Raw genomic sequence first — 23,284 nt, 5'->3', positions numbered from 1 at the left:
TGGCCAAGATAAAGAGGCTACAGAACAAGTGAGTGAGAAATGTTATCTCAATTTTATGTGATAGAGTTTATGTGCACACCAGCGTGCCAACAAATTAATCAAATAATTACATATATAACTACAGCATACAGACATGTAAAAAGGAATCACAAGCTTTCATATTAATAAAAAAATAACATGCTTTTAAGCTTTAAGGCCTAAATTGTCCAAATACAGTCTTGTTTTCTTACCCATGTCTAATATCCTTTAATTTGTTTATGTAGTATAACAGCCCTCGGGCTTACAGGGATCTAACAGTTTCAAAACTCTTCTTTAAGAAATCCTTCTAACAAAATAACTCTCTCGCACATGGAGCTTTATTCTAAACTAAACACTTTTTTTTTCTTATAAATAACAATGCATTCTGCCTTAAATTACACCTTTAAGTACCTCAGAGGGCCAACATCAGGCTACTGTACATAACACTAATGCACTTATTTCACTATCTATTACCTAATATATATTCAGTACATTATGTCATATTTAACAGAGGTTTAGCCTAAAGGCAAAATGTTTTATTGCAGTGGACTACTGTACTATAAGTTCAAATCCAAGCTACCCAAGCTACCCCTTAACCCTGTTAACTGTTCAGTTGTAAAAATTTAAAATATAATGTCCTTTCGTTTCTGCAAGTCACTCTGGTTAAGGACCTCTACCAAATGCTGTAAACATACAAAGATTATTATTTATTTACTTATCTGACTGACATTTAACCATGATGTACTTCTACTGCCCTCTAATGGTATAAAAAAACAAAGTAATAATTATTAGAAAGTAAAAGTGTCTTAATAAGAAGACATCAAGAATAAGAAATATTCCGGATGAAGAATAGATCCTGTTGCAAATTAGGTTTATAGTATAATGGAACTACTTTGTTATGTAACTTTATTTATCTCAACATAGGGCACTCACAGGCAGCAGTAAGTGAACGGTGAGCGCACAAATAAATACAGTAAAGATCATATATAGAAAGAAGTTAGAATTCAAAAAAGCAATTTAATATAACTCAGATCTCCCAAAAGCTTAAAATACTGACCCCTAAAGAAGAATGGAAGTTACGACTTCGGACTTTTACGCAGTAAATATATGCTCTATGCTCAGTTACTTAATAGCAACTAGAAAAAAAAAAAAAAATACACTGAGGTTTTATTATTGTTTAAAATCTCAGACATATACTTAAATAATAACAGAGCCTCCCTACAAACAGGAAACAGAAACATTGTCAACAACACATGAGGTTTAACCAGACACTGCTTTAAATCTTTATACTGCTTGCCTTCTTATAATAACCTCTATTAAAATTTTTATTTAAATAATAAAGATTTCCTTTTACTTCTGCCTGTTTTGAGGTCTGGTGGTGGGGAAAGCTCATGTAGTGCACTTTCAAATGAAAACAAGCAGACATGATGCAAAGTCTACAGTGCTGGAAATGTGTTGTGCATCGGAATCAGACTGATTCTGGTCTAAAATGGTTAAATTTAACAAGTCAGTTCTAATTTGAACAGGTTAAGTATGCTAACAAAATTCATGAAGATGCTATGAACATCTGGCATTTCTATTTATTTTTTTCACTTCGTCTCTCATAAAAGGCCATGTGGGATGTCTGGTTGGGTTAATATTATCATCAATATAACCTCATTGGAAATTAAGCCTAAAGACTTAAACAGTTTTTGTAATTGAAAAACTAAAAAAGGTCAGTATCTGGCATTTCAAATATGCTGGTATCTGCTGGAATACAAAATTCAATTGGTATGAAATATTATTACAAGCCTGGAGCAAGTTTACCTGCTTTTGCTTTCCTTTAAAACTTCATTAGTATGACATTTAACAAAATCAGCCAGACATGCTATGATTCTTAGAGACTTAAGCTAATTTAATCTATGCTGTCAAAGCTCATGTACTGAAATCTCATACAAGCAAACATGCAGTTATTTTAATCACAGGAATCGTGTAATAGGGCACTCTGTGCTTCTGTTTAAACTCTCTCATGTATAGGCAGGTGACAAATTAAAAGCAAACCTAAGAACATGAAGATGAATGCCATTCTTCCAAAAGTGTGTCCTCTGGATTGCGTCCCACTTGAAGAACCCATTCCCATCTGGATAGAAATGTATCATCATAGATTAAAGTGATCAGGCTAAACAAGATTGTATTAATTAGTTTTTATAAGTGGCCTGAAAGCATGCCAGGGGAAAACCGCATGAAAGAACCACCATTTTTTCCTTTAATTTGTCACCCATCTATCATCTTTCTTTCTGTATAACTGGTAAAGGCAGATTGCAGCAAAACCGTACCAAGCTTCTTCTTTGCTTCCTTACCCAACATGCTTTTCACCCTCTGGACACTGTTAACACAGCAAGAGATAAACAGTATAGACCAAGTCCATGCGATATAATTTTACCAGGATCATCCAACAGGGGGAAGCATTGAACTAAAATACACCACACTGGTACATACTGGGTCTATATCAGCACAAAACACACGCACAGTGCTATAGACAGGCTGCAGAGTCTACAGCAATCATTGTTTGATATCCATTTACTGTGGAAAGCTGCATATTTCCTTTGTGCTACTGACAGATGTTACAATTCAGCAGTCAGAATCGGCAGCTTTGAGAGCTCTCTTTTGTTGGGTTAAATCCAGGTAAAGGTCAGATCGGAGAAAGCGAGGGTATGGGTCTTTCTCCATGAGTCCAAAGATTCGGCTCTGGGCCAGGTCGAAGCAGTCAGCGTTAATGTTCTCCATGTTTTCCTTAGTCTGCTCCCTGGTGTAAGAGTCCAGATTTACCTGAGATAAAAGAAACAAAAAGAATCATGTATTTTTAACGTATTTACCATAACGTACCCCAAAACACAGAAAGAAAAAAATAAATGGCTCTGACTGAAATAGTAGGTGTTTGAGTCACATTATTCCATAAACACAAACAGTCAGAACTGGGGTAACGAATTGTCAACATAGTCGACTAAAATCGTTTAACATTAAGCTGCAAACAATTTTAATTATCGATTACTTGGTGCGTTATTGAATTTAATTATCGATTAGAGGTGTTGAAAATCATAAACATAACTGTGCAGACATTCTGGAGTGAAGGAAATAACAGCATGATGACAAGACCTTCACGACCAAAAACCTCCAAGGTGAGGGAGCACCTCTGTCACAACGTAACTGTTATTTCATGCCTGATATAACGGTTAATGGTGGATGACAGGAAACATGGATTTATTTACCAGCAGTTAACTAGCTGAGTAGTTATTATAGTTATTATAGGCAGACTGTTTACATATCACATTCACACAGATTTTTAGAGTATGACCTTTTTTTTTTGGAATTATGGTTTGGAGCTGTCAAAAAAAGCTGTCACTTTTTCCTTGACCTCTTTCATTTTTCATTTGCACTTTTAACCTTAGAGAAGCGATTTATTTATGGCATCACCCAAAGAAATTGTTCCTCTTAAGGTTTCTGCCTTATGTCATCTCAGGGAGTTTTTCCTTGCCCCGTCACCTCCAGCTTGCTCATGAGGGATAAACTTTTTTATTTTATATTCAGAGTTTCTATTTTTGTAAAGCTACTTTGTGATAATGTCTATTGTTAAAAGTGCTATACAAATAAAATTGATCTAAATACTCAGCATTTTATATAGTACAGTGGAACCTTGGATTCTGGGTAACTTGGTCTGCGAACACTTGGCAATGGGAAATAAATTTTAAATAAATTGTAACTTAATAAACAAGCAAGTTCTTGACATACGAGTAGTAAGCATGCGCTTTGTCTTCCGAGCGTCATGTTATCACAACTGAGACAATGGTTCTTCTTTCTCGTTCACTGCGGGATTATGGGTAATCATCTCCCATGCTCAGTCCCAGTGTGCGTATTATAACATTGTGACCATGTGTGTGTGCACGCATGTAAAGTAAAAGCAAGAGCTATTAGAGAGGGTCCTTGTTAAAAATCTTCCAGATTCTTTGAATCTCTGTCAGAGAGCAGTGATTTCCTTAGTGTGTGTGTGTGTGTGTATGCACGAGTGTCATGAAAGTGTGTGTAGTCATTAATGTGTGTGTGTGTGTGTGTGTGTGTGTGTGTGTGTGTGTGTGTGTGTGCACTTTTAAAAAATAAAGTGCAGGTTAACTTTCTTTATTTTTACTTAAAAATTTAGTATTTATTATTTTTAAATGTATATTTTGGGTTTTCGTTTGGTTTCCAGTTTCCATTATTTCCCATGAAAGGATAGACACTGCTCATATAATCATTCTTTAAAAGCATGATAACCCGTGAAGCATCTCAGTATGGGCAAAACATTGAACCTCGAGATGGATGGTCTACAGCAGCAAAAGCCCACTTTAAGTTCTATCCTCTGCTGTTGTGGTTCATCCACCTTGAAAGTTGTTTGTGTTGTGTGTTGTATGAAACATTTTTCTTCGCACTACGGTTGTAAAGTGCACTTATTTGGATTACTACAGGCTTCCTGTCAACTTAGACTTGTATGGTCATAGTTCTCTGATCTTTAATTAACAAGTTGTTTCATCTTCATTGTTTCAAGATGTTTCTTGTACCCTTCTGTGCAAACTCTAGAGACTGTTGCGTGTGAAAATTTCAGGAGAAATATTCATACCAGCCCATCTGGTACAAATTTTCAAAGTCAAAGAAATCACACTCTTTCTTCATTATGCTGCTTCATGTGTATATTGTCAAATGCTCCTAACCTGCATTTGCATGATTTATGCATTGTGCTGCTGCCACATGATTGGCTGATTAGATAACTGTATAAATGTACCTACAGGTGTTCATGATGAAGTGGATAGTGACTGTAGTGACTGTATGCCTTGGGCTCAACAAATTTCCACTGGTACTTTGTACTTTGTCTGCTAAAGTCTTAAAAACACAATTAAAAAACCAACCTCTTTAGATGACTGAATGGATATGTATTGTTCAAAAATCTTTTTAGCTCTTGAAGCCATCTTAGATATGGATTTGATCCGCCTATATTCCTCACAAGCAAGCCAGAAATCCAGATTCTCCTCACTGAACTCCGTCTGCAGGAAGGAGCGGAACACAGCGAGTCCATCTGTCAAAGTAGATAACAGTTATTACATACACCTTAATAGTATGCTGTAAATTACTGAAAGAAATCAAGCATAAACATTTTTTATAGCTTACTTAATTAATTTACTGTGCTATAGGTTAATGAATAAACTGTACAGTGACTGCAATCTCTGTACAAGATGTACCTACATTTGTGAGAGAGCAACAGGTCAAGAGATTCTCCCCATTTAAAAGCTTCTTCAGGGGAAGGCCTAGTAGAAATACAGAGCAGAAAATGTGGTTTCAAAAATACACAGATTGACATTTATCATTAATTCCTCTGTTTTTTGTTTAGATAGACATCAAGCATTCAATACATTTACTTCGCACATTAATAATATCAACAGCTAATCCTTGATAATCATTTTCACATTTTTTAACATTACTTTGAATTTTTAAAATTTAAAGTTTTTTTCAAACCATTGATTTACAGCGTGGCTTATTTCATCTTGGAGTCATTTTTGCTAATATAGGAAGTACACACTTGAACTAACCTGTCTGATTTGAGGACTTTCTCAAGCTTGCTGGATGGATGACTTCCAGGTCTGTCATGGTTCTTCTTCCGAAGAAAGGTCAGGCGATTCTTCATATCTTTTGCACTGCAGGAAGGAAAGATATTAAGTGCTACCCTCAACTGTAAAATAGCTCCCCAGATAGCTAAGTGTTTTAATTTGTGTAGTTCTTTGGTGTTAAGCCAAAGACTAATAGAAATGTGAAGAGATTATCATCAAGATTACTGCGACAGAAGCTAGGCTTAATTTGTGCATTAGAGCAAAGATTCAAGTCATCATTTACTGCTTTGTGGAGCCATCAAACAAAGAACAGGGATTTTAAAAAAAGAAGATTAAAGATGCTATAAAAGAAGCCAATGACAAACAAATTGCAAGAACACAGAAGAAAAATACACTTTCTACAAAGTATTAGAAAACATTACTTACAGATTTTTCGATTTCTTCTTTTTCATGACACTCTTGCCCATTTGACACTTACAGTTTGGCTCACCACAGACCTGAGGTAGGTAAAAAAATGCTTTAATACAGTGTAACATGCCCTAAACTAATAGGTTAACTAGCAGTCATGTGGCAGGATATACACATTAAGAATAAACATCACAATTTGGGGGATTTGATCTCTGACTTTGACCATGGCATGATTGTTGGTGCCATGGTTTCAATGTATCAATATTTCAGAAAGTCCAAGACACCTGGGATTTTTTTTAACGATCTTTAAGGTTCACACTGAATAGTATTAAAAACAAACAGTGAGCAGCAATTAACAAGAACATTTTAAGGGAGTCAGCAGACTTGGTTAAAGCTGACTAGAAGGCTATAGTAACTCAAACAACTACTCTTTACAACTGTGGTGAACAGGCAAGCATCTTTGGATGTCCAAAACATTAAACCTTAAGGCAAAAGGGCTATAATAGGGGACTCCGAGTGGCGCAGTGGTAAAGTGCTCGCCCTATCATCCGGAGATCGCTGGTTCGATCCCAGGTGATGCTGTAACCTCTCACAGCCATAGGTCTAGAGAAAGCTGATTGGCTAAGCTCGCTCAGAGAGGAGGGATGTGAGGTACTTAGTGTTCCCACATTAATCACGGCTCTATACCCAATCATGGGTGGCTAGCACTGTCCTCCGAGTGTGTTACTCTGCCCTTAACAGTGCGTGAGCAAGCAGTTCGAAGGAAACACGTGATAGACTTCGCCCTCCCAGCTGAGTGGTAGTAGTAGCCTTAATGTGGGAGCCCCCTAGTGACGGGGAGGAATTGGCCACGACTAAATTAGGGAGAAAATCGGGAAAAAAACACAAGACAAAACAAAAAAACACAAGACATCACTTACAATTATACCATGTAATTAAGGTAAAATTACCATAAACTAGCATAAGCATTATTTAATTTGTATAAAATATTTACATTTGGAAAGTAATCATAACAAAAAAACAAAGCCATGGGATTTCAATTATGTCAATTTAAATTTATCTGAATCTGTAATAGGTTTTAGTAGCCACAGAAGATTTTCAGTTTGGAAATGGCTAAGCTAGAGAGAGTTGCACATGACAATCCCAAGGGAGGCAGTTTTGGAAATGCTTATAACAAGTGCATCTGATCTAATCAGACATACAAATTTTATTCATTGTTCACTGTGCTCATTGCAGCATAAAACCCAGGTTACCTATGCTACAGAGTCTATATAATTTACATAGTATATCCTTAAATGATTCATCTGTATAAACCATAAAACCTAAAATTCATGTAAAGCACACTGTAATTTTTGTACTTTAAAGCAGTGGAACATACAGTAGTCTGGAGGTTCAACTCTGTAATAGTGGAGACCAGTTGTGGTTGAGTTATACAGTAGTTTGTGACTGAAAGAGAAATATAGTTGAGGAATGAGTTTGTGTCAATGAAGGAGAAACATACCCTCCTACCAGTGAAGAGCAGGCAAATCTGATGCACAGATCCTCTGTTTTTCATGAGTTCTTTTCTCAGAGTCTGCGGTGAAGGAACAGTCCACCTCTGCTCCATCTCTCTGCTGTTCTCCATGCAGTGTATGGCTTGGTCAGAGATAAAGCGTGGTGAGCGTGGCTCCTGAAGCAGGCTGCCCTCGCTGTGTGTACGCCGGTGCAAGGAGCGCTGCACACACAGCCTTGTGCTTTGCTGCCCCCTACCAGGTGACATCTCCACCAGGCTCCTCCGCTTCAGATAGCCTTCATCACTGTCCTCTTCTTCATCCTCCTCCTCAAGGTCTTCATCATCATCATCATCAGTAGATGGAGAGGTGAGAGCATCTGGATTAAAAGAGCGATCTAGACACAGTTTAGGGATGATAAGCGGTGATGAGGAGGAAGATGAAGATGTGGGTCTGGCACTCTCTCCTTCACCCTGTTCCCTCTTCTCAAACTCTGGCTCCCGTTCACCTCGCTTTGGCTCCTTCACCCTCTCCTTCCAGATGGCAGCAGGCTCCATGTGTGCCGTTTTAGAGGTGTCTCCCAGTGTAGGAGGGGGTTGGACACACTCACTGGGATATGACAGACATTCAGAGGGGATGCTTGTTCTGGCTCTGGAAAGACCACTGAGAGGGGAGCAGGTGGGCTGTGATGGAGAACATGGTTCTGAAACACTGTGCATGCCGAAGCCTAGCAGTTCCAAATCAGCCTGATCTCCAACCTTTGGCTCTAGCATCTGGTGGGAAAGCATTTGCAAAGTGTTACCTAACTTTTATTTAATCAGTCTGGTTGGTGGGGGGGTCAATATCAATAATGAATATTTGCAATTTATGCTTTCATTCTGCACAAATTAATTCTGTGCAAATTTCAATTGTTTTACTCTACCATAAAGTCTATAAAACCTTTTTGACAAAACTTTTTAGACTTGATAAAAAGCTTGAAGTCCCTCATTTTAAAACTGTATACAACACAACAATGATGAACAAGTTTTGTCACTGGAATATCTAATACCCCTTTACATGGAGTGTCATTTGCTTGTATAGAGGCTTTAAAGAAATGTTGATATAGCTGAAGATATTTTATCCAAAAAAGTATGTCCAAATCATTCTAACTATAAGAGATTCTACCTGAAGTGTAATTAACAATCTTTTAGAATCAGGTGTCTACTGACACTGCCATTGTCTGGGCTGTGGTGGTACATTGATAAAACCTGTAGACAGTGTACACCCATGTTTTTTGCAGAGGTTTGCATGTGTTAGTAATATTGCCTGCTTGAATAACATTATCTTTTAGTTAGTTATCACTAGCTAATTAAGTATATTATTGTTTGTGCAGAGATAACCACATCAGTTGGGTCAGTGCTGAAATTAATAGTAGAATTTAGTTAATATGTAGCTTGTTTGGTAATATTACTAACACTAAGCCTAAATAAAAAGATTTATGTATACATTTATTGTTCATTTATACATATTGCTTATCTGTGCATTTACACAATCAATTTGGTATTCTTAAATCTCTCCTTAAATCATTAAAATCATTAATAAAAATCATTTGGATTGCATCCTGCCCCTGTGTATTCTGTAGAGTATATTTACTTATAATATGACCAATTAATGTGAACTGAACATGCAGATGTACAGGAAAGCTTTTACTTATAAATATAATATACATCTTCCTATTTTTCTTTTCCTGAAGTGTGGCTGACTATAAACTGTATATACACCAGTCAAAAGTTTGGACAAACCTTGTAATTCCATGGTCTTTCCTAATTTCTTTTTCTTTCTACATTACAGAACAATGCTGAAGTCATCCAAATTATGCAAAAATCTCCTTTGAACCTTTGATGTGTCTGCTACTTATGCTCTGTAACACCTTTATAACAGCTCCAATCTGAAATGCTTTAAATTGGTCATATTTGAGTCACCTAAAATAACAGTTAATTGTGTCGGAATTACCTAATTCCATGATATTTCTTAGTTTTGTAATTTCCATTATTATTCTAAAATGTAAAAAATAAATCATTAAACAAAAACACTGTATTAAAAGGTGTGTGTACATACTGTATACTGCATATAGAAAATATAGGATATATGGAAAACAAACCAAAACATTAATCCAAAATATACCACAATTTGCAATATTGTCAAAAAATTAACATCTAATTCTGTTTACTTTAAAATGTGTTTACATTTATCAAAAATTAACATGTGGAAACACAGTACAAGCAGATTTCAAAAACATTTACCAGTTTTAAAAATCACTGAAAAATCACTTCTAAATGTTACTGAAATTTAAAATAAACATACTGTACAATACATGCTGCTAATATCTAGCACTTCTACTAACAAAATGTGAATGACCTCACCTTCACAAATGATCCAGTGTTTATCTCCTAAAAACAAATAATGTGTTCTTTCATCAAGGCAGCAGCACTGGAACAGCTCTTTGTGACATCTTCCCTTTCCACCCTCCCGCCTGTTTGCCCTCCCTCACTTTCCCTCTCGAAGTCGCATGTGCGTATCTGTTTGTGCTGCTCTGATTAATGATTTCGCTGCTGAATCAATTGTTGCTAATGCCAGCCCAGGGGGCACCAAGTCGCAGCATAGATGAGAGACAGCCTAAAAAATCAGATTTTCCTCAACATTGTCCTCAAACGGAATGAAATAAGACCATAGGAGGCATGCTGTTTAAACACACACTGAATTGTGGGATTGAATTCTTGATGGAACTGAATCATAAAGTACACGATCATAGGAGATTTGCTCTATACTAAACAGTGTGCCTAACAAATGTCATGCTGAATGTGTATGTTCGTGTTCATGAGAAGTGAGGAAGGTGTTTGCTTGGTACCTGATCAGGACCCATTCTTTCTCTCAAAGTGAGCTGCTTGTTCATGTTGTCTCTCAGACATTGGTACACTCTTCTCTTTTGCTCAGCTGAAAAGGCCTCCAAACTGAAGAGACATTCAGTTCTCTATACACAAAAATAGGATAGGAAAGAAAGGTAAACAGAGAGAGGAGCACATCCCTTTTATTAAACCGCAGAGCAGCCAATATGTGCGTTATTGTCAGAGTTGATTATGTGTGTCCTTCTGCTGCTCAGGCTCTGAAAAGCAACCTTTGTCTCACATACTGCACTGAATCAGAGGTGAGGGAGCAAAAGCAAGAGACAGAAAGAGGGAGTGAGGGAAAGAAAAGATGAGAGAAAGCAAAAACAAGAAGTACACACTTTGCTACTCATGTATCACTGTGTGTGTGTGTGTGTGTGTGTGTGTGTGTGTGTGTGTGTGTGTGTGTGTGTGTGTGAGAGAGAGAGAGAGAGAGAAAGAGAGAGAGAGAAAGAGAGCAAGAGAGAGGTGTTGTCAAGGAGATGGGCAGATGGCTGTGTGTTTAACGCTTCGCCTCTGCGTGTATTTGCTGGAGTGAGCCGTCTGTCTTGCTGACATGTCTTCTCTTTTGAGAGCGGGGAGCTTGGAACAAACTCACATGTGACATACGTCATGTCATAATTAAGAGTCACTCCAGCATGAAGATGCTGTTAACATACTGTAAAAGCCTGTGACACCGAAATTTTGCATTCGAACAATATTAATCAGGTGTATAAAATGCATCTTATGATATACAACATATACAACTGGGCTGTAAAATTATTTTGAAAATACATTCTAATGATAAAATTATTGAATAAATTTGAGTATTTCTTATTTTTTCATTTCAAAGGAGCAACTGTTTTTATATTCCATCGTAAAACATGAAATGTGAACATTGTCTTGCTTTTTTGTTACCCTTGATTCTGAAGTGCATTTATCATATTTACTGATATTTAGTCATCTGGAATACATTTAAGCTCTTTTAGACACACGGTTAGACTAAATGCCAAATGGCTTCTTAATTTTTAAACACATGGGGTATCATGGCAGTTTAAAATAAATTTAGGTCACTACATCACTGTATCAAGAAAACACAATTATCCCCCTATTAAAACTGTTATTTACATATTGTTTAAAAACTGATAATTCATTATTAAAATATGGAAAACAAGATAAACCATGAGCATTTAATCAGGATTTTTTTTTTCTCACTATACATAGGATTTCATTAATTGGTATCCCTAGACTCTAAAGCTAGCTTTCAGGTGTAACTTTTTGTGGAGAAGAAGTTTGTGTACTGATATGCTCTTACCTCTATTCTGTATGAGATATACAGCCGCAGTTTATCTGCAGGAACTGCAAAGGAAGAGATATATTGTCTTAAAACAATTGGGACAGTTTACAGTGACTTCATGATTAGATAAATCTGGAGTTATTTTTAGAGACCCTTATTCATTTTACACCAAACCCAATATTAATGTAATGAGCACCCATTAGGCACTGGCACTTACAGACTCTTCTGTTTAAAAAAAAAGTCTATATAATTCCTTATAAAGAGAGGCGGCAAGAGAAAGGCAGAAATGCCTGCTGTGGCACGCATTTGGATATTTCTATCCATCATCAGGAAGATGAATAATACACACACCCTCCCAGGCAGCCTGGGACTGACTCTACCGGAGACAGGGCCATTGTTTATGGCGGACACAGCAGCAGAGAGCTGAACAGCTCGGCAGCCAGTCTTAGAGAACTTCTCTCATAACACACAGACAAGCACACACACATAGACAACCCTGCCGCCTCCTTCCTGAGTGCTGCCGTGGCTCATATACACAGTCACAAATAATCCAGGGTGGAGCTCATTCACATCCCCTCTTATCTAAACAATCAGAGCTTAGAGATGCTTCATAAGTTTTCACACACATACACAGAATGACTTCTCAATCTTATTTTCTAGAAATTATTAAGAAAAACATAAATAGGTTTATGTCAAAAACTGTCCAAAGTTATTGCCTTTAAACATGTTGTTTCCCTAGGGTGAAAATGTGAGGCACTCAGGTAAAATGCCTCTGCCTCATCCATTAGGTATGCGAAAAAGAAAAAAAAACACATAAGCAGTTTAAAAAACAACATTGGTATAAAACAGCAAAGCAACACTTCTCATTTGGAAGCATTTCATTAAAAAAAACCACTTGAAAGTACTTTAAGATATATGGCTCCTAAACATTAACATGTTCCTTCAGAACTAAATCTGGCACCATGTGTTGTGACCAAAAAAAAAAAAAACACAATTGAACATTTTAGTCATGTATACCATCTGCATATTAGGTGGCAAAAGAAGATTCTATACAACCTGCACTCATTTCCTCAATAATATCAAGAAATATGTAAAAGTGGATCACTGGTGCTTTGGGGGTAATTGTGGTTGTTGTTACAGGGGATTTTGTGAGAGGATTCCTGCTTAAACTCTGCCGGGGGGTTCAGACTTGGCCATACGCTCAAGAAGATAGTCTAATCATACTTTTAAATACATAGTGAGAAATTTTGTGATCTGTCCTTATAACACATTATAGAAAGATAATCTCTGCTGTGGTTCTCTCCACTGCAGTAGTATTAAAATAATTTTAAAGAAAAATTAAAATTTTAAAGAAATTTCAATTGGATCATTTACATAATAAGCCCACCTTTATAATTCCTGTTGTCCCTTCTCTTTCTCTCCTGTTTGTCTTTCTTATCTTTATCATTTCTTCCTAGGATTTTTGCTCATGTATCCCTTAAAAGTTCTGACAATTTGGGGGAAAGTCACTTCACACTTCACATCACTTTCACAAGATCACTATCATGCATGTTTTAGGAAAATCCTTAAAGGCAAAACAGCACAAATAAAAACAGTAAAATTAAAAATCTCCCATTATGTAGTTAAAAATAAGTGGACATACCATCTTGCAGCTGGATCTGATGGAGGTAGAGGGGACTCTGCAGTACATTGCATCGACCGGATTCGTCCTCTCTAGTTAGCAGCATCAGGTCGGTGTAGATGAACACTGTGACCTATAGGGGGGGATAGAGTCAAATATCATAGGGATACTCAAGATGCCAACGTTGAACCATCACTAGAAACTTTAACTGACACTAAAGTAATCTCACTATAATTAAATGCCAAAGTTTAGTAAACTAATTGTTAATGTAGCAGATTTGCATTGTGTATGTGCATTTTTTGGGGGGGAAAATAAGTATTTCACATGCATGTGGATGTATCGAAAAGCACAAAAGGCATGAATATACATGACAACTAGCTGACAACTATCTGCACACCCCCTAAGCCTATGATGTGTTACCTTTTAGGTCAAAAGAGCTAATGCATTTTGATTTTTTTTTTTTTTCACAATAGTCCTCCCAAGGCCGTCAGGTTTTACAAGTCTGTAAATAGTGCAATTAAAATGGTCCTAATAAACTGGTTTTGAATGCTATGTGTTTACATATTAAAGTACGATAGAAACTATGTTTATATAATGAAATAACATTTGCCTATTAGATATTCAATTTACAATCATTTTATATTGGGATTTAAAATAATGCGCTAACCATTACAGTGATATTTTAGTCTGTTTGATTCCCACAGAGAACCCAGCTGGGTCACTGTTTGTTTTGATCCCTACTAGAGTCTGGAGAAAAGCCAATCTAGTAAACTCAACAGCTGAATAACACAGGCAAACACACACAAATGTACTTTTGGGAGTCCACTGGGAGAATGCAAGCTAGTGATGAACAGCTCCTCCTTATTAAACACACCAAACTTTACAATTGCCAAACTCCTCAGCATGTCTCCACATGAGCTTCAAAAGAGAATAAAGGTCAGTTAACAGTGGCCTCCTGGTGAGAAAGCACTGGGCAAGAACATAAAGCAAAGGCAGGATTGCTATAGATACACCATGGATCAGAGTGGCTATTGTGGCACAGAGAGATTTATCTTTACTCAATATCACTCAAGCTGTGTTATCTAGAGGTCAGAATATTCCCAAACCCAAAGTTTCTTAAAAGCTGCTGCCACAAGAAAAGTCGAATTCAGGTGTCTCCTTGCCTGAGTCTCTATCTCATTAGACATAGCTTCTAAAAGCAAAGTAGTTTGTACTTCACACATAACAAAAGAGCTCCATGGAGCTGTACAATGAAAAAGAAATTAAGAACGTAAAATAGAAAAAGATTTTGATGTCATTCCTCTTATAAAGCTCAGATTGCAAAAATGTATATAAAGTAGTAAGTAAAATATTTATGCTATTTAGCTTGCAAAGCAATCCCCACATTAATTGTATTATGTCTGTAAGTGACATGCTTAAAATCATCCAGCATGCTGTCTTGCAGCTTTATTTTATTGGTGATAGATGCACATTTGTTCATCTGTGCTTGATACAGCAGATATTTTTTAGACCAGGTATATCTCCAAAAACATAAAAATAGACCTAAAACTAACCTATCCAAAAAATCTAAATCACCATGAATTCAGTCATTATCCACTCCAAAGTCAAATTTTATCTTTCCCTATATTTCCAACATTAAACAACAAAAATTGTTCCACAAAGAAACACAGTGTCTTACACTTACACTTGCTTGCAGAATTTTTAAGACGTAATTGCTATTGATTGCTATGAAGGAGGATCTTGGCAGCCACAGAGTACCTTTTAACTAGCACTGGCAAACAAGCAACCTTGTCAGTTGGCTGTTCTGTCTGCAATTCCTCCTCCTCCTATAATGCTCACCGTGCATGTACCAATGATTCCTACCCCAATGGGCCTCTGTTAGTACTTGTTGCAGTCCCCTAAACGGGCCAATGCCCCAGAATTGCGCAACATCTTAGAAAGTTAAGCAAATCAAATCTCTCAAATTGAAGTTTTTTTAATAATTGGGTAAACACAAAAGTTAACATAAATATTGTTGGAGGAAAACTGTACAATATGCAAATGTTGAAGGTGTGCACCCGTGAAGAATTGTAAAAAAAAAATATATATATATATATATATATATATATAGGTTCTCTTGTCAGTGATGGACTAAAAATTCACAGTGGTTTTTTTTGATTATTTTTTTAATAATACAGGACTACAGAAAAAAAGCCCACTAGTTATAATTTAGTCAGTCACCCTTTTCCGGTTAGGATTTCTGGACTTACCTTAAGTGCCATGTTTGTGCTGTCGTGAAGGACCATTTCCTCAGACAACAGGAGCGTTCTATCCGGGCTGCACAGGTCCAGTGGCTACCATACAAATCATATTCATTTACAATATATAAATCTAATAACCACTTCAGAACGTTATTCATATAGATACTGCATAATTGCATTACATACACAGCAGTTATTTGAAAAAGTGTAAATAAACATTTGGGTCTCTACCTGGACAAACACAGGGAAGATGAGGATCTTGGGGGCCAGGCTGACATAAGTGCCATAGCTGGAGTGGGGAAGATGCGATTGTACTAGTGTGCAGTTCTGGTAGTTGGCAAAGCTTTGCCTATATGATGAGGGTGGAATTGTGGCTGTCTTGCTGTTCAGAGACCTGCGTAACGTGGCTCGTGTTTCCACTCCAGTGTCCTGGAGATAAGCAGTGCTCTGCTGAATTCCTCTTGAGGAGTGAGTCTGATATATTCTTCCTGAACGAAAGAGGTAAAGTTGAATTGTTTACTTGTTCATAGAAAAGCTATTTCAGACATACAGTAAATATTTCATTTGTATTCATTTATACAGTAACAGCAACTATAATAATTCAAAACAACCATAAACTGCGGATAGTCTTACCAAGTGTTCCTAGTGTTCCATTGCTGTCTGGATAAACGGGTTGTAATATCTGAATATAAAAGATTTACATGACAAATAAATTCAATAAGAGCAATGAACCTTATTCAGCATGTTGAAACAAAATAGTAGAAGCCTATATAAAATAATTACATTTTATAAAACTTCATTGTCCACAGAATGAAGGTTGGATATAGACTAGCAAAGGATTGACATAGTATTACACTTGAAGGCTCCTAATTAAAAAAAAAGAGATCTGGCGTATATGAAAACACATAAAGCTTAAAGCTCAAGTCATGCAGAAAAGCAGCTTAGGGAAAGAATCTGCATGCCAGACCATTACCATAAATGTTAAATAAAGAATTGATAAAATTGTGTTATGTCATAAAATATGAGCAGTTTGATTAATCCTTACCTGGTTTCCTGGATTGACAGGAGATAGGATGATGTAATTGTCACCATTTGATGATGTCACACGGGTGCCCTTGAGGGTCTGTGTACGTGTTTTGTAGTCATTCTCTTCACGTTTCCCTGTCCACGACCATGTCGGCTCTCTGATTCCGTTTCCTGCACTCTCAGAGCTGTTTCCTTTCCGACGACGGCTGAGTTTGTGGTTGGAGGGTCGAGAAAGCAGGGGTGGCGTTTTAGTTTGGGTCTTGGTGGTGGGAGACATACTGTCAAAGCCAGAGGTTTTATATGAGGGCCTGTGAATCAGTCCTTCGTAGTAGGGTTTCATAACTGGCAGGGTCCTCCAGACCACAATGGTAATCTCATTTCGGCAGTTTCTAAAGAAGGAGAAACTATTTTATAGAGCTGCACACTTAAATTAAATTTGTTAATTTTTTTTATAGTCAGCATTTTCAGAATTACCTATTCAGCACTGTGAGCCATTCACATAATGTAATTACACAAAAAAATGAAATTTAAGACACATACACTGATATGATTTGAATGGTATGCCATTTTTTTTCTGATACCAATGGTCTCTCATGGGCCTCTAATAATGTCTCTACCCACTGAATGGCTTGATGAGGATGCAAATTATGTTGAGGATGTTATATTTAACATTAATGAATTTAACGTTTATGGTACATTCCCCATCACCAGCTGAAGAAATGTCATTCAGGGGAATGCTGTACAACCCGCCAGTACAGTTACTGTATATAGACTTGTAGAATTTATAAAAGGTGTAGTGAAGCTGTTCCTGTGAAATTAATAGTGGAATTAATTGGTTCATTTGATGACTAATCTACAATAAAATAAGAAAAAGAACTCATGAGGAACTTGGATTACAGTTATATGGCACACATTTTAAATGTCAAGCTTTGCTGATTTCTTTTCGCATAACTTGGCTAAAATTTAGCAGTAACCTTTTCTAGCTTATTTAGATTTAACTTAGCTAAAATAGCCAAAAGTACAATGTCAATGATAACGATGCCAACTGTTGATGTCCAATTCCAAGACCGAACCAAACAGTTTCTTTGCTGGCAAGCCAGTCTTAGTAGCCAAAGGAGAAATGTAACTAGCTGTGATATTTGAACAAGATTAAATGTATTATTTACTAAAAGGTATTCATAATAATAATTTTAAAAAAAAAGAGAGCAGCTATTTAATATTAATGATTCCAGAGTAAAAGAGACCTGATGGCATGTGCAAGGTCCACACACTTCCAGTGCTCTACTGGTTGGCCATTCAACTGAAGCACTGTGTCCAACTGCAGCAAACCCGCTTGGTGAGCTGGACCACCTTAAAATATGACAGAGAACATAACTCAATAGCTAGCCCAACATACTAACAATAATGAAAATATCAAGTTTGGAAAAAAAAAAAGCAATGTATCAGTTTCTGTTCTGCACGAAGATTTTGTGACAGGACTGACCTGGGTCTACAGCCTGCACACGCACAGGTGAGTCTGAGCAGATAGTGAAGCCGAAACCATCCTTCCCTCTCAGAATGGTAACCTGAATGAATACACATTAGCCAGAACAGAACTGTCACACAGTCTGTGGGAACAGAATTACCTCACTGCATGTGTTTAGCTAGATCAAGCAATCAGGGTCGGTTCCAATATAGGAGCTTAATAGAAATCCACTTAGACACTTATTCAAGACCTGCAAGTGAGTTGAGGCCAGACTAGGGCCTTTACTACTGATTAAAGGTGAAAATGTTTGAGGAAAAAAGCAACATTTGATATATGATAATTAGATAAAAAGCCACTTAGATTATTTTTGCTGGGGCACTAGAAAAGAAGTCAAGCAACAAACTCATTTAAGAAGAAGGCTTTTGAATTTGTCGGATGTATCCCAGCAGCAGTCAAGTTAAAATGCCACAGCTCCCGATAGTCAGATATATTAAAATGTACTAGTTGCTGGGAGATGTAGAGAGGACTTTACTCTCAGTCTGAAGGAAAATGGGGTGCTTCTAAAACCGACAAGAGCTCAGATAAACAGTGCAAAGGGGGATATTTGGACGGAGGAGAGGTAAAATGCCAAAAGAAGTGAGTGCCAAACTAAATAGGAAAAATGTCTTGTGGGTAACATGACACTGGGTAGACAACAATGAAGTGGAAAGACAGAGCGAGAGTAGACAGAACTATAACATTTTGAAAGCATTCCTATCATTTTTGCTTCCTCTGCATCAGCTGGTTCGAATACACCACTGAAACAATTATGTACATTCTACTTTCTTTCTACCGCATATAGGGCCCAAGGCCTACTGGCTTCTGATTGTGGCATTTTACACTTGCTAGCATTATCCCTGGACAAATACTACTAAATCTAGTATATAAAATTAGAATCTCCTTCATATACATTTAAAAATTTCAAAAGATCTGCTTAATGTCAACCAACTTCAGAGTACTGAAATATTTTACTTAAATACCAGCAATCTATAGTCGAACAGGTGGTTAATGCTTATTTCTAAATTGGTATGCCAAAAACCAAACCTTAGGAAATAAGTCATATGTAATAAATAAATTGCTCCACATATAAACTCTCCTATAAAGTAACCATGTAATGCTCCGCTCAACTTTACAACAGTGTTTGTTTTACCCACCAGCAATACAAAAACAAAAAGCTGGACCAACCTGAGGCAAGTTGTGTTCGATGCAGAACCTGCACAGTCCATGAATAGTATGCATAGCTCCTGACCTACACCAGCCTGCACATGTATGTGATTCTCGTATAGCTTGGTATGTTTTAAGGAGTCTGAATCACTACATGCGACAGCGCTGTTGTTCAGATCGCAGTATTAGTAAAACTCGGCATGCCTGCTCATGGGAACCGATCTGTATAAAAGAATCACAGGAAGTAACCTTCCAACCCCCCAGGCCGTGGCCAGGCAGTATGGCTGTACTTGATAAGCCAACAGGTTTCCTGAACAGTTCAGTACTGTAGTGGCTCTCTCTCTCTTTCTCTCTCTCTCTCTCACACACACACACACTCTCCTGCTAGGCCTGATTTCATGTAAACAGAAAACATCCATTATGACCATGGGGCATTACAGACATGTTTGTTTAAGCTGGGCACATGTCAGCAAGGTGTTATAGTGGGACTTTCTCCAGTACGTGCCAAAAACAAGTCCAGTGAAAATTACAAAACAATCCTTTGCACACAATATGTAGGTAATTTGAAAGCACAAAAATAAGTGTTAAAAACAAGTGTTAGCCCATGTATGCTAAGACAATAACTCACTATACAAAGCCAATAAATATACCTATTTATTAGATACTTCCCCCCCCCCCAGATTATATCAACAAACTACATTTTTATGAGTCCAATAAAACTCAGAAGAAAAAACTTCAGAACCTAAAAGTCTCATTACAGTAAAACAGGAAGGAAAGCCATCTACGATTATGACTGGCTTCGTCAGTTTCCAGATTTTAGGTAGGAAAACACGTCTTTGCCAAGAACAAACAGAATAGCAAAAGCATGGAACTCCAAAGGAGATAAATCATAAACAACATGTAGAGGCGGGCTTCCTATTACAGCCACTTTGTTGGCCTTTCCCGTTTCCCAGCTTTGTCTGAAGAGAAAAGCCCAATTGGAGAGCAAGGCCTGGGAAAAGCTGCACGCTAAAGTGGATGGGCGGGTTTGGAATCAGTGTGAGGGTGTAAAAGACAGAGACAGAAAGAAGAAATGACACTGGGAGAGAGAGAGAGAGAGAGAGAGAGAGAGAGAGGGACGATGCTGATAAACAATAAAAAATAATACACCTTGTAATACCCACAACCACGTGTCTCTCTATCTTTTAGAATTAAAACAGCTCTTTTACATTATGCTTTAAATGATAAGCTAAAGGTGTTTATACACTAAAATAACATGTATAGAAAGACACATTCTTTAATCCCCACCAACAGAAGTCTAAAACTAAAACTATCTAAGAAAGTTTATAGCAGTAGAAAACATTTATCTTATATAGATTTGCATACGGTCAATTGAAAAGAACAGATAAGCACAATCAAATGCATAAAGGGCATAGATGGATGGATAGATAGATAGATTACTTTATTAATCCGAAGGGGAAATTGTAAGAATATACCAGAGTGTAGTACATTGTATACCTGTACAAAGCCTGTCAATGCAAGTAGATACAGTATGGCAAATGGCGTTAGTCTTATATCTGTAGCCATCACTCAGGCATATGTAAAATTTGTGTAATGCTGCTTTCTTTTAGATCCTGCAGGACTAACTGGCTAACTAATAACATTAGAAAATAAACAATTATAATCCCTTCGGGACCATGTTCACCAAATAAAAATGCTAGGCGCTTCTCTCTTCTTTTTTTTTTTACTCGTCTTCTGCCCACTCACCACACACTGATATATTGTCTCCTCTTTTTTCCTCCCCTCACCATGATACACCTGTTTCACAGTTCCTCATCCAAACACTCTATTATTATATATTATTACAAACTAATAATAATAGAGATTGCCAAAAAAATGCTTATTATTTTAGATTATATTATAATCAAAATCCATAAATATAATACTCCATACAAAAGAACTAAATCCCATCTTACATTAGGGATGCACAGTTACTCAAATTTTATTCATAATCACAGTTTTTATTATCATTCCTTGGTACTATAAGCTTGTGATGCAGGAAACCATAACTTTTCTGTTAATTTATAAAAATGAAAACGTAATGAACTGCAATAAACTGCAATGTTTTGCTGCCAAACTGGCTAAATAGATTTGAGATTACTAAATAATATTACAATTTTTACTTAAATAACTACTGTGCTTCCTAATTGAAAGATTTTTAAAGATTAAAAGTAAATTTCACTCACAGTTAGTGACTGCATGTTCTCTGGTGATGCAATATCAGGTCCAGCAGCCTGGTTGGTCAGAGCAGCTTCTGAAACATACACAGTAGAATCCCATGAGTCCCAGGTGGAAAGAGTGGCCTTTGAGAACATTGCTTCAGTCTTTGAGATATCCTGAAACACAGCGGCACACTTTAACCCAAGAAAGAGTCACGCTTTGGTGTACAGCGCCTCTGAGATGGAGTTAAAGACTGAGAGTGCTTTTATTCATCTCACATGGAGCTTTGCTCACTGCTTTATCCAAGGAAAGAGAGAGAGAGAGAGAGAGAGAGATCAGCTTGTCTCAAAGTGTTATCCTTATCCCATTCCACCAACTACAGGCTCCCCCCACTATGTAGCCATAGTGATTACATCTCTCCCAGGAAACAATGTCTTTTTAAGCCTTCTTCATTGAGGTTGCTTTCAGCTAGGACACAATACAGCTGCCTTTCTCCCCTCAGGTCTGACCCAGTGCCCTCTCTCCCTCTTTTCTTATTTTACAGATGGCACATGCATCCTACAACTCACTTCATCTCTTCATCCTAGCACACAAGCACCACACTTGTCAGTGCCCTCTTTGCTCTTTTACAATAAGATCATCTTCACAATGCTTTTACTTTAATACAAAAACTAGCCCTCACACCCACTTGTATTAGTACTAAGTAGTCACTTTGGGTGAATGTCTCTGCAGGAGGCTATGGAAAGAGTCTAAGCTCAAAAGTAGCTTTGAACTGACTTGTACAATCCACTCCACGTTTTTAAGCATGTAAAACCAAATCACCGGCAACCTGTGCTCAGCTTCCTTGTTACTGGAAAGCACAGAGTGATTGTACTCTGATGTTGACCACAGAAAACAGAAGACCAGGACTGTCATCAACTGCAAAGAATCCTGTCTTTAATGAAACATTTGTGATGTAAGTACAGTATTCACAATACTTCTTAACTGCACATATGATGTGACAAAAAAATAGTATAATAGGCTAGATTATATTGATATATTTCATGCATCAAATGCTAAAATAAAATATATAAAAAATAGCAGTTGAACCTATGCTGTTCGGAATTTGGTGTATTTAATGCTGACAGAACACACAAAAAATTATTTGTTACAGAAACTATTTGCATGTTACAAGACAATATTGCTATTACATGCAATGCTGCCCTAATGCCGACTTTAAGCACAAAATTGATAGCAAAAAATCATCATAATCATTAATTTATTGTGTGTTCATGGGTTCCCCACTGTTTTTCTATCCTTAAATGCATATGTTTATACTCATGTCTGGTGACCAAACTCTGTAATCTGTGCTCTAACCATGTCTATTAAACAACTTCAGTTTAAAATTTAAATTTTTTAAAGTTTGTTACCCCGTATAATGAATAAATATAACATTAAATGTGATATGCATTAAAGAGGCAGTGTTAGTGTAAGGTCTGGTCTTTTTCACGAACTTCCAGACCTATAATATATAATCAGCTATAGCCCTAAGAAGAGAAAGAATCAACTTTACTCACCATCAGACTGCTTGACACGACGTGTGGCTACTCGTAAATGTTTGCTCTTGCCCAGCTCCTCACCCAGGAGATAATACCAACCTCTGATCTCCTGCACAGAGAATTTACAAAAGCTTTCACATGTCCAGAAACACACATCAGCAAAGACAGAGATAAGAGAAAACAGCAAAGTACAAAATACAATAAACAGTCATGCTCTTTTAAACAGTGTCTTTCAGGTTTTATGTAACATTGATAAATAGATGA

The 23,284-nt window shown here is 37.0% G+C and overlaps 1 protein-coding gene across 4 annotated transcripts in view; it reads right to left on the bottom strand.

The window, feature by feature from the left end:
* Positions 1–872: 872 nt before the first annotated feature.
* LOC128509360 (regulator of G-protein signaling 3-like) overlaps positions 873–23,284 on the bottom strand; it is a 30,587-nt gene continuing 8,175 nt past the window's right edge. For 2 of the 4 annotated variants that reach the window (XM_053481062.1, XM_053481063.1), the window contains 17 exons: positions 23,039–23,129; positions 21,509–21,576; positions 18,099–18,180; positions 17,860–17,965; positions 16,635–17,004; positions 16,223–16,271; positions 15,821–16,077; positions 15,599–15,682; positions 13,371–13,482; positions 11,747–11,790; positions 10,416–10,538; positions 7,540–8,301; positions 6,057–6,127; positions 5,613–5,717; positions 5,269–5,330; positions 4,935–5,101; positions 873–2,826 (listed from right to left, as the gene is read on the bottom strand). In XM_053481062.1, the coding sequence (XP_053337037.1) occupies positions 2,629–2,826; positions 4,935–5,101; positions 5,269–5,330; positions 5,613–5,717; positions 6,057–6,127; positions 7,540–8,301; positions 10,416–10,538; positions 11,747–11,790; positions 13,371–13,482; positions 15,599–15,682; positions 15,821–16,077; positions 16,223–16,271; positions 16,635–17,004; positions 17,860–17,965; positions 18,099–18,180; positions 21,509–21,576; positions 23,039–23,129 (2,751 nt within the window). In that variant the 3' untranslated portion in view covers positions 873–2,628. Of the gene's footprint in view, positions 2,827–4,934; positions 5,102–5,268; positions 5,331–5,612; positions 5,718–6,056; positions 6,128–7,539; positions 8,302–9,930; positions 9,958–10,415; positions 10,539–11,746; positions 11,791–13,370; positions 13,483–15,598; positions 15,683–15,820; positions 16,078–16,222; positions 16,272–16,634; positions 17,005–17,859; positions 17,966–18,098; positions 18,181–19,304; positions 19,481–21,508; positions 21,577–23,038; positions 23,130–23,284 lie in introns of those variants that run through there. The other 2 variants (XM_053481065.1, XM_053481064.1) reach the window with 2 other exon arrangements.

Source organism: Clarias gariepinus, chromosome 21, assembly GCF_024256425.1.
Source record: "Clarias gariepinus isolate MV-2021 ecotype Netherlands chromosome 21, CGAR_prim_01v2, whole genome shotgun sequence".
Taxonomy (NCBI): Eukaryota; Metazoa; Chordata; class Actinopteri; order Siluriformes; family Clariidae; genus Clarias; species Clarias gariepinus.
Note: the sequence above shows the minus strand (reverse complement) of the source record. Positions and strands in the feature narration are given on the sequence as shown.